At 39.9% G+C, this 15599-nt stretch overlaps 1 protein-coding gene across 1 annotated transcript; it reads right to left on the bottom strand.

Annotated features, from left to right (window-relative positions):
* Nucleotides 1-1889: 1889 nt before the first annotated feature.
* Nucleotides 1890-5955, bottom strand: LOC140835735 (uncharacterized). Its single transcript, XM_073201142.1, has 6 exons — nt 5937-5955; nt 4449-4651; nt 4049-4293; nt 3085-3175; nt 2837-2976; nt 1890-2352 (listed from the first exon to the last, which is right to left on the bottom strand). The coding sequence occupies exons 1-6, from the start codon at nt 5953-5955 to the stop codon at nt 1890-1892; spliced, it is 1161 nt and encodes a 386-aa protein (XP_073057243.1).
* Nucleotides 5956-15599: the final 9644 nt, after the last annotated feature.

Genomic DNA, 15599 nt, shown 5'->3' on the forward strand with positions numbered 1-15599 from the left:
CATTTGATTTAATGTTAAAAGCAAAATTTTGACCCGTATTTTTTATTAATGATCCGATTAATCCCGAAAAGAACTAAGTTAGAGCCCGGGTCCCCACAGTGGGTGTCTCCTCGAATGATAGATACAGTGTCAGATAAAGTGGCTCATAATTAAGCACATGCGCAGGATTCGACATGTATTTCCGTAGCATGGAGAGTTGAACACCTTATGAACTCCCGCCAGATTTGGCGGTAAAGTGACTCTGTATGCAAGTGTTCCAACTTTCTCTAGGATCTCAAATGGTCCGATGAATCTAGGGTTGAGCTTCATATTCTTCCCGAACCTCATCACACCCTTCATCGGTGCGACCTTCACAAAGACATGATCCCCCACTGCGAACTCAAGATCTCACCGCCTCTAATCTGCATAACTCTTCTGACGGCTCTGTGCAGTCTTCATCCTGTCCCGAATCCTGGCCATTAACTCTGCTATCTGTCTGATAATATCCGGACCCAACTCTGGTCGCTCTCCTACCTCTTCCCAATAAACTGTTGACTTACACTTCCTCCCGTAAAGTGCCTCGTACGGATCCATACCAATCGATGCCTGATAACAGTTTTTGTATGTGAACTCCAAAATCAAAAGGTAACTTCGGCTTCCAACTACCCTGGAAGTTTGATCATGCAAGCTAGGAGTAGGTCCTCCAGGATCTGGATCACCCTCTCTGACTGTCCGTCTATCATAGGATGAAAAGCAGTACTGATTAATAACTTCATACCCAACGCCTGATGGAGACTTTTCCAGAATGCAGACGTGAACCTCGGATCCCTGTCTGACATGATGGACACTGGAACCTATGCAGTCTGACTATCTATCTGATGTACAGCTCTTCGTATTGAGTCACGGTGAAAGTCTTCCTAATCGGTAAGAAATGAACTGATTTAGTAAGCCGATCAACAATCACCCAGATGGCATTAAATCCTCCATTAGTCCTCGGAAGCCCTATCACAAAATCCGTGGTGATGTTCTCCCATTTCCACTCGGGAATAGGGAGTGGTCTCAGCTTCCCGACAGGTCTTTGATGCTCGGCCTTGAACTGATGACAAGACGAATAGCAAAATATCGTGATTCATGCCCGTCCACCAATACTGAGTCTGTAGATCCTTATACTTCTTTGTACTCCCTAGATGGATGGAGTACGGGGTGCTGTGGGCCTCGCTCAAGATATATGCTCAAAAGAAATCACTGTGAGGAACACATAGACAATCCCTATATCTGATTATGTCGTCCACAACTGTACAATCTCTGGCCCTTAATCTCGTCCCCCTGTCTTCTTTTCTGTAACTGCTCAGCAGAAGCCTGGCCTGCTCGAATTCGGTCTCTCAGATTCAGATGTATTGTCAGAGAAGCAAGATTCGGGGCCTCTCCCCTGGCATAAACTGCAAGCCCAAATCTCTGAATCTCAGCCTATAGCGGTCGCTGCATTGAAAAATGAGCAATCACTGCGTGTTTCCTACTCAGAGCATCTGCAACTACATTAGCCTTACACGGATGGTAGCTAATGTCGCAATCATAGTCTTTCACCAGCTCAAGCCACCTCCTCTGTCGCATATTCAGCTCCTTCTGTCTGAAGAAGTACTTCAGGCTCTTATGATCTATAAAAATCCTGCACTTTTACCCATACAGATAGTGTCTCCATATCTTTAGGGCAAATACCACTGATGCTAGCTCAAGTTCATGAGTCGGATAATTCTTCTCGTGGACCTTCAGCTGTCTGGATGCGTAGGCTATCACTCTGTCCTGCTGCATCAGAACCATGCCCAACCCTTGCTTCGATGCATCTGTATATACCACAAACTCTCCTTGCACTGATGGCATAGCTAAAAATGGTGCATTGGTCAAAGACTGCTTCAGTCTGTCAAAGCTCTGCTGAACTCAGATCCCCAGATAAACTTGGCATTCTTCTTCGTCAAGGTGGTCATAGGCACCGCAATAGAAAAGAAGCCCTGGATGAACTTCCTGTGATAGCCTGGCAATCCCAAGAAACTACGGATCTCTGTCATGCTCTTAGGAACTGGCCAATCTCTGATGCCTTCACTTTGCTGGGGTACAATGTGGCCCAAGAACGCCACCATGTCCAGCAAGAACTCACACTTATTGAACTTGGCATACAACCGTCTATCCTGAAGATTCTGCAGTACTGTCCTTAGGTGTTGACTGTGCTCATCCCTGCTCTTCCAATAGATCAGGATATCGTCAATGAAAACTATGATGAAATGATCCATGTATGGCTGAAACACGCGATTCATGGGATCCATGAAGATCACTGGCGAGTACGTCAGGACGAAGTGCATCACCGTAAACTCAAAGTGGCTGTAACACATTCGGAAGGCTGTCTTATGCACGTCAGTCTCTCTCAAGCTGAAGGTAACCGGATCGAAGATCTATCTTTGAGAACACTGACGCTTCCTGCAGCTGATCCAACAAATGCTCGATCATCGGCAACGGATACTTATTATTGAGTGTGACTTTGTTCAGCTCTCTGTAGTCAATACACAGTCGCATGCTGACATCCTTCTTCTTGACAAAAAGAACTGGTGCGCCACAAGGAGAAAAACTAGGGCGAATGAAACCCTTATCTAACAGATCCTGAATCTGATCCTTGATCTCCTTCATCTCTGCAGGCGCTAACCGGTAGGGTTATTTAGATATCGGGATTATGCTTGGCATAAGCTCGATCAAAAAGTCCACCTCGCTGTCGGGTGGGATGCCTGAAACAACGTCAGGGAAGAAACCGGAGAACTCCCGGACCACATCAACGTCCTCTAGCCTCTGCTGGACTGGCTCAGACACTCACATGATGCTGGCCAAAAACGCCTGGCAGCCTCCCCTCATAAGCTTTCTCGCATACAAGCAGGAAATGACGTGCGGCAACTGCTGGTGTCTAGCTGCCTCAAAAACAATTGGCTTTCCACTGGCAGTCTGACAGACACTGATCTATGTCGAAAATCTATTACTGCACCATGAGAAGATAGCCAGTCCATACCAAAGATGATATCAAACTCCGGTAAGGGTAGTATTATCAAATCTACATGTACTGCATACTTCTGTAACTGAAGCTCCAATTTCTTCAGTATCTGGGAGGTAAAAATCTGATCCCCGGATGGGATCGATACCCTGAACCTTTAATCCAAGGCTATTGGTGTGATTCCTAGTCGCTTGACGAAATATTAGGATATAAATGAATGCCTAGCTCCTGAATCTAGCAATGCATGTGTGGCTACACCTGCAATATATATCCTCCCTGCGACAAAACATACCCTCAATTTAATAATGTTGAAATTAAGGAACTTATTATTGGAAATTAACCCAAAATCCTCGAAAAACACTGCATTAACCCAAACATTGTTTCCAAAAATTCGAAATTAATCCTCAGAATATCAAAAATTGCAATTTAGTCCCTTAAAGTTCGATAATTGCACCCAAAAATCTTGAGTTTTAGCCATCAAGTCCTCAATTAATCTGTTATTACAATTGAGCCCTAACATTCTCCATTAAAACAATTAAATTCTTAATCCTTACCAGGTAGAATATGCATCCTAATTCCCTCTACCGTCAATCCCAAAAAATAAATCCTCATACCAATATAAAATTCATGCAATTGTACGGTAAATTAAAATCTTAAAAAAAGGGGTTACCAATCATAAGTGTCGAGTTTGGCTCTACATCGGCCTCGTCGGCATTTATCACATAGGCCCAGCAAGTAGTGGGGCCCGTGTTCCTAGGGCAGTCCGGCGCTTTGTGGCCCTCCTGTCCACAAACGAAGCATCTGAAGGTCCCCCATAAGCACCTGCTGATATGGAACTTGCTACCTTGCGGGCATGGATACTTGTCATCTGGCTTAGGCGTCCCTGGCACCTGAGGAGGTATCTGCTGTTGGGGCCTCCTAAACAGACCCTGGGGCTTCTGCTGCCCCTACTGTCTCGGTGGCCCTGAGAACTGTTTCTTCTGAAGTTGGGAACTGTTCTGTGTCTGATGTCGCTTCCTCTGCATATAAAATTATATATACCGCAAAGCCTGCTCCGCCTGAAAAGCGCAGGCGGTGGCCTCGTCATAACCTGTCGGCCTCATCAGTATGACATCCAGGCGAAGAGTGGGTCTCAATCCATCCAAAAAGTGCCAAAGCTTCTGATCGGCATCTCTCGCTATCATGGGAACAAAATGGCTGCCCCTCTCAAACTTGCGGATGAACTCCGCCACATATGATTCCCCTTGGCGGAGACTCATATACTCACATAGAACATATTCTTGAACCTGGATCATGTAAGGGTAGCCAAGTCCACCGCATAAACGGCTCCCTCCAACCAAAAGGATGCATCGTCTCTCAACATACAGATGGCGCACATGGATCGGTCGTTATCTCTCATCTGAAGATACTCAAACCACAGCTCCAGAGATCGAATCCATACCTCTGCTAAGAACGGATCAGTAGTGGCCCCGAACTCCTTCGGGTTAAGTCGCCTGAACAGCTCAAAAACATTCACCGGAGGCCTAGGAGCCTGTTGTACCTGCTCCAGTAGCCTAGACATACTCTCCAGAACTCGGGTAGCTGGTTCCCCTGGCGGTGGTGGTGGAGGTCCTCTGCCACCTCCAGGAATCTCATTCTTCCTATCTGTATAAGATCCTCAAAAAAATAACGTATAAAAACCAGTGTATAAAAATGCTCATGCTTTTTCTGAGGGAGAAAAAATCATCCCCGACCACAACTCAGACCCTAAACTTTCTAAAATTAGGTTCAAGTCATCCCCGACCACAACTCAGACCCACCAAGGTCTGGTCCAGGGCTGGGAATGACCCCCGCATAGCCAGAGCACTAGAACTTCCGATCGGGCCCCCACACAAGCATCAACTCCGATCGGCCCTCAACAATCTCAACGAACTCGATCAAGCTTCAACTCCAACATCTAAACCTCATCCTCTCGAGGCTAACAGTTTTTTTCGACCTATTACAGCAGCTCCTTACACCACCAACGAGAAAATCGTGAGTGAACATCAAAATAATACAAGAATACAAATAATCACCGAAATCTTTCATGCACAAGGAGAGATCGAAAGTTTTCTTGCATAAACACCTTCAACAGCATATAAAACGTGAGTGATGAGTAAAGGAGTGATACAAATCGTGCCTTAATGATTTCTAAGCAAAAACGTCGAAGAACGAGTGTTGGAGAGCGCCGAAGGAATTTATTTTGCAAGAAAATGGGATGGCCGATGCTTCCTTGGGGTTTTGCTGCTGAAACCAAAAGAACAATTCTGAATGGATGGGGTGTCGGCTAGTGGGGGAGAAGTATTTAGGTTTAGGGTTAATTAGGTGTTAATTAAATAGATAACAAATAAGCTAATGTGCTCTAACTTTAAATTAAAAGGGATTAAAAGAGTTTTGAGTCCAATAAGCTCAAAAATAGGCCCAAAAAGTGAAACACTCTCCCGGAAAATATTTCGTGTTGGTAAGTTTTTGAAAATATTATCCGAACTCTCAAATAGTCCTCTGTTTCGATAAAGTTTGCGTACCGCTGAAAAATATGCTCAGGCGGGTAAAAATACCCAACAAAGCCCATTTATTGGAAACATACCTTTTAAACATCTTATATTAATTAATAAATATTAATCATGTAATAAAAATAATTTTCCTGATAATTCCCCGGTCTCTATTCCTCATTCGAGCACGAAATGTATCTAGAAACCCTAACGCATGAAATTTTAAAATTTCATTAAATAAATTCTATCATGTAATAATTATGTATAAAATGCATAAAAATAATTAAACACATAGTTTAAATAAAATCCTAAATTGCATGCATTAAGGTTACGTGAATTAAATTCATGGACCTTACAGATTCGACTAGGAACCTATTTAAAATATACGGTACACTTTCTAATGAGTTTAACGATCTTACGTTGTGACGCAGACCTCATGGTATAACTATTGTATATTCAATAACTTTATCTATGCAGCTTGGTATATAGTAAAATATAATGTCATAATCGAATAAAATCGTAAAATATTATTAAAATAAAGTTTGTTTTACATTAGAGTTAATAAATTCCGAGCCATAAGTTGACTTTCCGGGCACCTACTCTAACATATAGGGTTTTCAGATACTTGATTTGACTATTTGAATACTCCAAGTGTTTAAAAAAAATGTTGTATTTTCGAAAGATCACGATAAATTCAATCATTGTTGGTATTTTCATGGAAAATACATTAGGATACTTAGTCATGTCATTTAATTTTAAAAAAACATTATTCATCACTCATCATGAAATAAGTGTAAGTACTTATTTTGACTTACAAAGTACATATTTTGGAGATCCAAATACTTGATTTGGCTTTTTTAATACTCCAAATGTGTAAGAAAATACTGGATCTCGAGCGATCACCATAAATTCAATCATTGTTGATATTTTTTTGGAAAATGCATTAGGTAGTTTTTGCAATTAATACCTTATTAGTATTAACCCATAATATTTAAACGGTATTTGCAATCACTATCTTATTAATGTTCATCCAAAATATTTATTGATATTCATAAAACACCGAGAATATACTTAATTTGAGATCATGTTTATTAGTACTCATTCACAATATTGTTGATATAAAAAAATACACAATTTTTGTCATGAAATACTTGATGTGGCCTCTTAAATACTAAAATTTGTTTATTTTTACTTTCAAAAATACACTTTGAATTTAATCTATAATGACTTATTTAGCGTTCATGAAATAACAATATGATATATCTATATAAGTATAAAAGTACCTAATTTTTTGTCAGGTTTACTTGATGTAGCCTCATAAAAATACTAAAAAAAATTGTATTGTCAAAAAATAAATTTGGAATATAATCTTGAATTACTTATTTAGAATTCATAAAATAACATTATGATACCTAAATTGGTAAATAAAGTACTTAATTTTTTTCAAGTGATACTTGAATTTTCCCCTTAAATATTAAATATTTACCAATATTCTTTCATTATATTTATGACTATTCATTTATAATATTCACTAGTATTCATTGAAAATACTTATTGGTGTTCATTAAATAACAACGGAATATTTCATTTGATATCATCCTTAGTAGTATTCATAATACCAATAAATAACACTTTTTGGTAATCATTCATTATATTTATCAGTATTATGTCATTATACTTATGGTTATTTATTTATAATACTTATTAATCTTAATTCACAATACTTGTTGGTATTCATTGAATAACATGTGTATACTTTTTTATATCATCCTTATTGGTATTCATCCACAATACCTGTTGGTGATCATTCATTATACTCATGACTATTTATGTATAATAATCATTAATATTTATTCACAATACTTGTTGGTATTCATTAAATAAAAAATGAATACTTAATTTGATATCATACTTGTTATTGAGTGATTTGTGTTTGTGACATACGTGAAGCCAAAATATTATACCTAAATTGGTACTTAAAGTACATAATTCGAGTAAATATATATTTTATTTGGTCTTTTAATCATTAATATTCATTCATAATATTTGTTGATATTCTTTAAATAAAAAATAAATACTTAATTTGATATCATACTTGTTATTGAGTGATTTGTGTTGGTGACATACGTGAAGACAAAATATTATACCTAAATTGGTACTGAAAGTACATAATTCAAGTCAATATATATTTTATTTGGTCTTTTAAATACCCTTATTCCTTTATTTGAGGATTTTAAAAACATTGAGTGATTTTTGTTGGTAGAATCGTGAAATCAAAAATAGATATCTAAATCGGTAGTTAAAATACCTAAATTGAGTTAGCGGGTACTCAATTTGTCCTCAGAAGTACCTAATTTGTTCCAATAGTGTAATGCTCGGTTACTCGTACAAATGATAATAATGCTTTTATGTCATTTAATATGTAGTTATTTAGCTTATTATGTTTTACATGTTGATTGAGGTATCAATACTGAGATTGAATATATGATTTCTAGATTGTCCATGGTGTATTGAGAGTGAATATGTGTCTAAATAGTGATAGTAAAATGTGTAGGTAGAAGTAGTCTAATGAAATTTGTAGGAAATAAGATGAAAATATGGCAGGTTTTAAGGGTTTTAGCATAATGATTAGAATATTTATCCAAATTATGTGAAGCCATAACCATTAGAAATCTAAGATGTAATGCTACAACGTTCATGTTCTAGATTGTGTCCAAATCATTGTGGAAGACAAGCCAAAAGTGCCCCGAAGTGTGTCGTGTATATCGTCATTCTTTCACTGACACATGTTGAGAGAATAAGCATAATATTTTACTCAGACCTCAAAATAGCATGAAACCAGTTGAAGATTCAAGCCAAGACATAGGACTACCACTTTAATTTTTACCAATTTTTCCAATTTTGAAGGGAAGAGACGGTTCTGGATCGATCTTTCAGAAGTCTGCGCGCACCTATACCAATTTTTAGGTGTTTTTACAGTAGGGCTCGTGTTGGGGTGGCCGAACTTAACCGCCCTAGCGCCCAAGACAAAAGTTTGAGTTAAAAGCTTGATTTTTGTGACTTAAATAGATAAGGGTCGAGGGTTTCAGCCATTGTCACCATTTTAACATCAAAAATCAAAGAGAAAACAAAGGAGACAACAAGGGTTTGCCAAGTTCTTCCCCCAAGTGTTCCTCTGTAGAGCCCACTAAATCAGACTACGTATAAGCCATGCATAATTTCTAGTATTTAAATTAAAAATGATTTCTTGATTATTTAAAGCATTTTTTTAAAAGTTGTTAGTCATGATTATTTATCTTAAATCGCATAAGTTTAGTTTTATCATTTCAGTTAAATAAGTGAGGCCGGACTAGAGTTGGAGTATTGAGATAAATTTTAATATTAAGAAAACAATCTCATAATTTATTTAAGATAAATAATAAGTTATTTTAATGTAAAAGAAAGTCTAGGGAATTATTTAATTAATTTGAGATAAGTAGTAAATAAGTTCATTTAGGTTCAATAATTAATTTATTAATCCACTAAAATATTTAATGGGTAGATAAAATACTAAAGATTTAAAATTAAATAATTAAGAAATATTTTCCCTCCATTTATATTCAATTTTCGGACCACTACCCTTTAAGATTTAATTAATTAGTCAACTCTCCATTTTTGATATCTTTCCTTATCCCGTTCATGGTAGAATAATTCCTTCCACTTTAAATCATCAATAATTATTAATTAAGCAATTTCCTACCCCATCTACTTAGTAGAAAAATCGGCCATCACCCTTTCTAGATTCAAAATATTTGACAACTCATTTCCCTTGATTCATTTCCTTGATCCATTCTTGGTAAATAATCCCTAACCTTTTAATCATCAATAATTATTAAATAAGCAATTTCCTCCCTTGTCTCTAGACTAGAAAAATCGGCCCTCTCACCTCCTAATTATCGTTCATATCCCTTGATATCCTAATCATTTCCTTATCTCTCAAACAACTAGGATAGCAAGATTCATTTTTCCTCTCAAATCTCTCATTTAATTAGTAGACTTTCCCTTCATCCCTAACCATTTTTCCTCCTCCATATTCTCGAAATTTCAGTGTCCTTCAGCTAGAGAAAATCGTGAGTTCTTGAGAGTAAAATTAAGAGAGAAAACAAGAAAGTGAAGCAACTCCGTCTCCGCCGCGCCGCGTCGTCATATTGGTTTGTTTTCTTTTCAAAACAAAACCAAGGCATGTGTATATTTTCCCTTGCTCTTCAATCAAGTCATAATATGATTTTTAAACATTTCTTGATCATTGTTTGATGAACAAAAAACCGAAATGAAGACAGCATTATTTTCGAAACATGTACAGATTTTTTTTGTCTTCCTTGTTGCACTTCACGGTTTCGGCTTTTTTTTATGATTTCAGGGTTGGCTCGATTTCCAGGGGCTCAAGGCTGCATCTAGGCTTGTACTAGGATGTGTTAGAGAGGTGTCAGTCCATTGGTAGCAGTCCATGTACCCCAACGAAACCCCTTTGTGACAGCAACACCCCATGCCGCAACTTTTGAGTCTCAAACTTTCGTGTCTCCTGTCTAAGGCAAGTGTTCTGATCTTGGCTGCCCTAGGGGCTATAGCCATGGTTAGAACCATTCCTTAGCATGTCTAGGACATGACCAAGATGACCTTTCATGTCTTGGTGCATGGTCCCATCGGTTTTAAAATAAACAACACAAGACAGCCCCTTCGATTTCATGTTTAAGTTTGTGTGAGTAGTTCGAATTATTGGGTGTTGTGGATCTTGGTTGGCTCCTAGCCCTTATCCATTGTTCACACAATGCCTCATGATGTCTAGATCAAGCCATGGTCGATCTCATGAGCATCGGAATGACCAAGACAACAATGTGAAGCAATACACCCCACGCCTGCTCAATGGCGTCTCAGGTGGAGCTTCGGTTTTTTCATAGGTGTTTGTTTGGATTGTGGTTGGCCTAGGACCCTTAGCCATGGTTCAAACCACACCTTAGGATGTTGGTAAGAGGCTCTAGTTGGTGGTTAAAGCCCCAATAGCCGATAGTCTCGAAAACAAAGCAAGGAAACACAAGAGCTGCTGCTGTATTTTATTGGACAGCAGGCTTGGCTTTGGTTCAGAGGAGTCGTTTGAGTTATTGGTTGGATTTTAGCCTATGGACTTTGACTGGACAGTACCTCATTGAGTTAGGAAGGTCATTTTTTGGTCACTGACCGGTTCATGTTCATGTATGGGTACGGATATCTATTCCAAGGGCTGTGATGATCTCTACCGTCCAGTATACTGTGGTTTAGTCTGATCAGACAATTCAGTTCATGTTATGGGCCACTTGCGTAGAACATATTCTCAAAAGAAAATTATTATATGCTATTTCATGACAGGGCTCTATCGAGCAAACATTTCACTTATGATTTTCAGTTCAGTTATGCATGTATTTATAATTTTTCATGACACGATTTCCACGTTACATTTTACGATATGATATCTTTACATGGCATGAAACTTTATGATATATTTTACTCGTTATTCACGATATATGCATGATGAGTCTTTATACTCACTAGAATTGATTGTTGTAGGTACTGATGAGGTCGGGACAGAGGGCGGGGACCAGTGATCTAGCTTGGGTCGGCTGTAGTAGGAACCCGAGGACTTCATTTATCAGTTTATTTATAATTTTTATGCAAACTCATTTTTATCACAATGAATTATTTTAAGTTGTTGCTTTGAAACAAATATTTACTTCCGCTGCTATTTCGAAATTTAAAACTTTTATTCCGTTGTTTCATTAAACCTTAAAACTTTTATTCAGTTTGTCTTACGAATGAGGCAAGTTATTTACGTTTAAAAAAAGAAAATTTCAAATTTTTCCCCAAATTTTCAAATACGAAACACGGGCCTCTACAGTTGGTATCAGAGCCTATGTTCTTGTAAAGGGTTGTACTACAACTGATCTCGAGAAGCTCACGAAGTCACGTCTTCAGTCTGTAAGTTTTACGTTTACGCATTTTGTTTAAAGCATGAAATATTTTAACAAGCATGTTTTCATGAAATATTTTACATTCAGATTTTGATTACGCAGTATTTATTTAAATTTAAAGAAATAATAGAGATTATGCATGTTAGTTACGTATGGGTTATGTATGGAACAGTATGCCTCCTAGACGCATTCTTGAGTGAACAAGAGAGGATGAGACTCGCCAGGAGGACGGTGAGAATCAGAGGAAGGAGAGAGATTTACCACCTCCACCTCCACTGGACATGAATGCCCAGATGTTAGCTGGGATGACTCATTTCTTCCCACAGTTTGCAGGGAACAAGTGCTATGGCAACCAGGCCGACAGGGCCTGAGGCTACCTACGAGCGGTTCATGAAGATGAGACCGAAGGAGTTTTCAGGGACTGCAGATCCCATGATCGCCGAGGGCTGGATTAAGTCTCTTGAGGTTATCTTCGAGTTCATGGAGCTTAGAGATGAGGGTAGGGTCCGTTGTGCGACATATCTATTTGGAGGAGACGCCCGCTTATAGTGGGAAAGAGCATTCGTAGCCCTGAACTTGGCTACTCTGAGCTGGACGCGCTTCACCGAGGTATTCTACTCGAAATATTTTACTGACGAGGTGTGTTCCAGGTTGACCAGGGAGTTCATGACCCTGAGGCAAGGAGATATGACTGTTACAGAGTTCATCCATAATTTTGAGAGGGGTTGCCATTTTGTGCCCCTGATTGCCAACGATGCCGGAGCAAAACTGAGGCACTTTCTAGATGGTCTACGGCCGATCTTGCGCCGTGATGTTAGGGTGGCTGGCCCTACTACGTATGAAGTCGATGTCTCAAGAGCTCTAGCTGCAGAGCAGGATCAGCATGATATTGACAAGGACCGCCAGGGCAAGCGACCAGTCCAAGTGCCACACCGTCCTCCTCCTCAGCAGCAGCCACATAATAAAAGGCCTTTCCACGGCCAACCCAGAAACAGAGGACAGCAGCAGCAGGGACGGGCAGTCCCGAGGACCTTTGAGCACCCAGTCTGTCCTAAGTTCACTACGCCGCCATGCTGGAGCGTGTGTGTATGGCTCAGGGAAGTGTCATAAGTGTGGTAGTCCAGACCACCTACTGCAGCAGTGCCCTCGGGGAAGTCTGCCTATCCAAGGTAGAGTTTTTGCTATCCATGCAGCGGAGACGAACCCAGACACCATGCTCATTACAGGTATCTTAAAGCTTTAAGTTAATATTCGAAATTTAATATTTTGGGAATTTATGTTTTGGGTTGAGGTTTTGAACTTAGAATTGTGATAGGATTGCATGATCTAATCAGTGTTACTTTCGAAAATTAGGTTAGAAGAACTTCGACCTTTGCATGTCTATAGGTTAGTTCTTGTGATTATTGGGTTCGGCTTGACGTTCCAACCTTTCAAGGAGAATTTTTATAGCCGGGTCACCTACGAAAGCCTTGATAGATTCAGGGGCTACCCATTCATTCATTTCGGAGACCTTTGCTAATTTCTCAAGGTCAAGACCATCGAGCTAGATGTAGCCTATTCAGTAGTATTGCCTTCTGGTAAGGAGATGACATCTACTAATGTGATCCGAGACATAGACCTCGAGCTTCATGGCAATCTTGTTTTTGTGGATCTTATCGTTTTACTGATGCCAGAGTTTGATATCATTCTGGGTATGGATTGGATATTAAGGAACAGAGTTTTGATCGACTTTCAGCGGATATCCGTTCTAGTCCGACTGCCTGGGATGGAGCAGTTCTTATTTGAGCCAGGCAGGTACTATCATTTACCACGTTTGATATCCTGTGTCTAGGCTAGGAAACTCATGCATAGAGGGTGTCGAGCGTTTTAGGCGACTTTTGTATCTGTTCCCGAGGCACCCAGTCAGTCAACCTCCGATGTCCCAATTGTTAGAGATTTTCTAGACGTTTTTCCTGAGGACGTCTCTGGTATGCCACCCGAGCGAGAGGTGGAGTTTTCTATTGAGCTTATGCCAAGTACGACTCCGATCTCCAAAGTACCGTACCGATTAGCAGTGACATAGATGGCAGAACTTAAGAAGCAGATTCAGGAACTTCTTGACAAGGAGTTCATTCGCCCGAGTTTTTCACCATGGGGCGCGCCATTATTTTTTGTGAAGAAGAAGGATGGTACGATGAGGCTTTGCATTGACTACCGGGAGTTGAACAGCGTTACAGTGAAGAACAAATACCCACTTCCGAGGATTGAGGATTTATTTGATCAGTTGCAGGGAGCTTCAGTTTTCTCAAAGATTGATCTGTGTTCCGATTATCACCAGTTGAGGTTGAAAGATACCGATGTTTCCAAGACTGATTTTAGGACTCGTTATGGCCACTTCGAGTTCCTTGTGATGCCGTTCGGTCTGACGAATGCGCCAGCAATCTTCATGGATCTCATGAATCGCGTATTTCAGCCGTATCTTGATCAGTTTATGATATTATTCATAGACGACATTCTCGTCTACTCGAAGAATCAAGAGGATCACAACAGACATCTAACCACAGTTTTGCAGACCTTACAGAAGCATAAGTTATTCGCGAAGTTCAGTAAGTGCGAGTTCTAGTTAGAGAAGGTGGCGTTCTTAGGCCACATCATTTCTAGCAGCGGTATTGAGGTAGACCCAGCGAAAGTCGCAGCAGTCAGAGATTGGGTTGTGCCGTAGAACGCATCAGAGATCCGTAGTTTCCTTGGCTTAGCAGGATACTATCGGAAGTTTATTTATGGATTCTCCTCTATCGCAGTTCCACTCACATCATTGACAAAGAAGAATGTTAAATTCGTGTGAAGCGATGAATGTCATAAGAGCATCGATACTTTGAAGAGAGCTCTTATCTCAGCGCCAGTTTTGGCCATGCCGTCAGGGCGCGGCAAGTTCGTTTTGTATACCGATGCTTCGAAGCTCAATTTAAGCGCAGTGTTGATGCAGCATGGGAAGGTGATCGCATACGCTTCTCGACAGTTGAAGATTCATGAGAAGAATTACCCTACCCATGATCTAGAGTTGGCCGCCGTAGTTTTTGTCTCGAAGATTTGGAGGCATTATTTTTATGGAGAGAAGTGTCGAATCTTTACCGACCATAAGAGCCTCAAGCACTTCTTTACGCAGAAAGAGCTGAATATTCGTCAGAGGCGTTGGTTGGAGCTAGTGAAGGACTATGACTGTGACATTAGCTGTAAGGCTCGAGATTAATAGCCTTCATTGATGTGAAACTCGGAAGATGTGAGAGTGTATGACATAAAAATGAGAGTTTTGAATAGGGTAAGGCCGAAACCACACCGCACCCGCGGTCCAAGAACCACCGCACCCACGGTGCATGGACAGAAAGTTGGCAAATTTTACCGAAGCAACACCGCACCCTGCGGTAAGGATGGGACCGCACCCGCGGTCGTTGAATTTTGGAAAATGAATGGATTGCCGAAGCAAGACCGCACCCGCGTTGCAAACATGACCGCACCCGCGGTCGTCAAATTGTGAAAAATAAAAGTAGTGCCGAAGCATGAGCGCACCCGCGCTAAAGATGTCACCGCACCCGCGGTCATGCGTGCCACTTGAAAAATAAAGACACTTGTTCCTTGCCATGCAATATAAGTATAGGTGCCTTCATTTCCTCTCCTTATTCAGCTGAGAATCGAGAGAAATCAGAAGGGGCAAGCTTCACTTCCTTATGCTCTTAAGGTTAGGATTTTGAAAGAGTTATACATCCAAACTTTGATCTAAGTAGAAATTCTTACTCCTCTCATCAAGAGCTACAAGGTGATGTAATTTTCCTTCGATTCCTGCATGATTTGAGATATGGTGATTGGGGAAATTATGAATTACACTAGAGTATGTGTTCTCATTAAGTTGGTGATTGTTGATTCGAAACCGGAACGAAGAAATGATATCGAACTCAATTGTTATGATTTTCAACATGTTTAGTGTTGAGTTATGCAGATTTTTGAGGGTATGATGTTCAATGAGGTATTGATTATGGAAGGTAGATATTGATATATGTTGAGAATTGGATTGATCGGTATCAAGAAACTACACCGTTATGCCTTCAAATTATGTTTAGATGTACT

This window comes from Primulina eburnea, chromosome 7 (assembly GCF_022965805.1).
Source record: "Primulina eburnea isolate SZY01 chromosome 7, ASM2296580v1, whole genome shotgun sequence".
Lineage (NCBI taxonomy): Eukaryota > Viridiplantae > Streptophyta > Magnoliopsida > Lamiales > Gesneriaceae > Primulina > Primulina eburnea.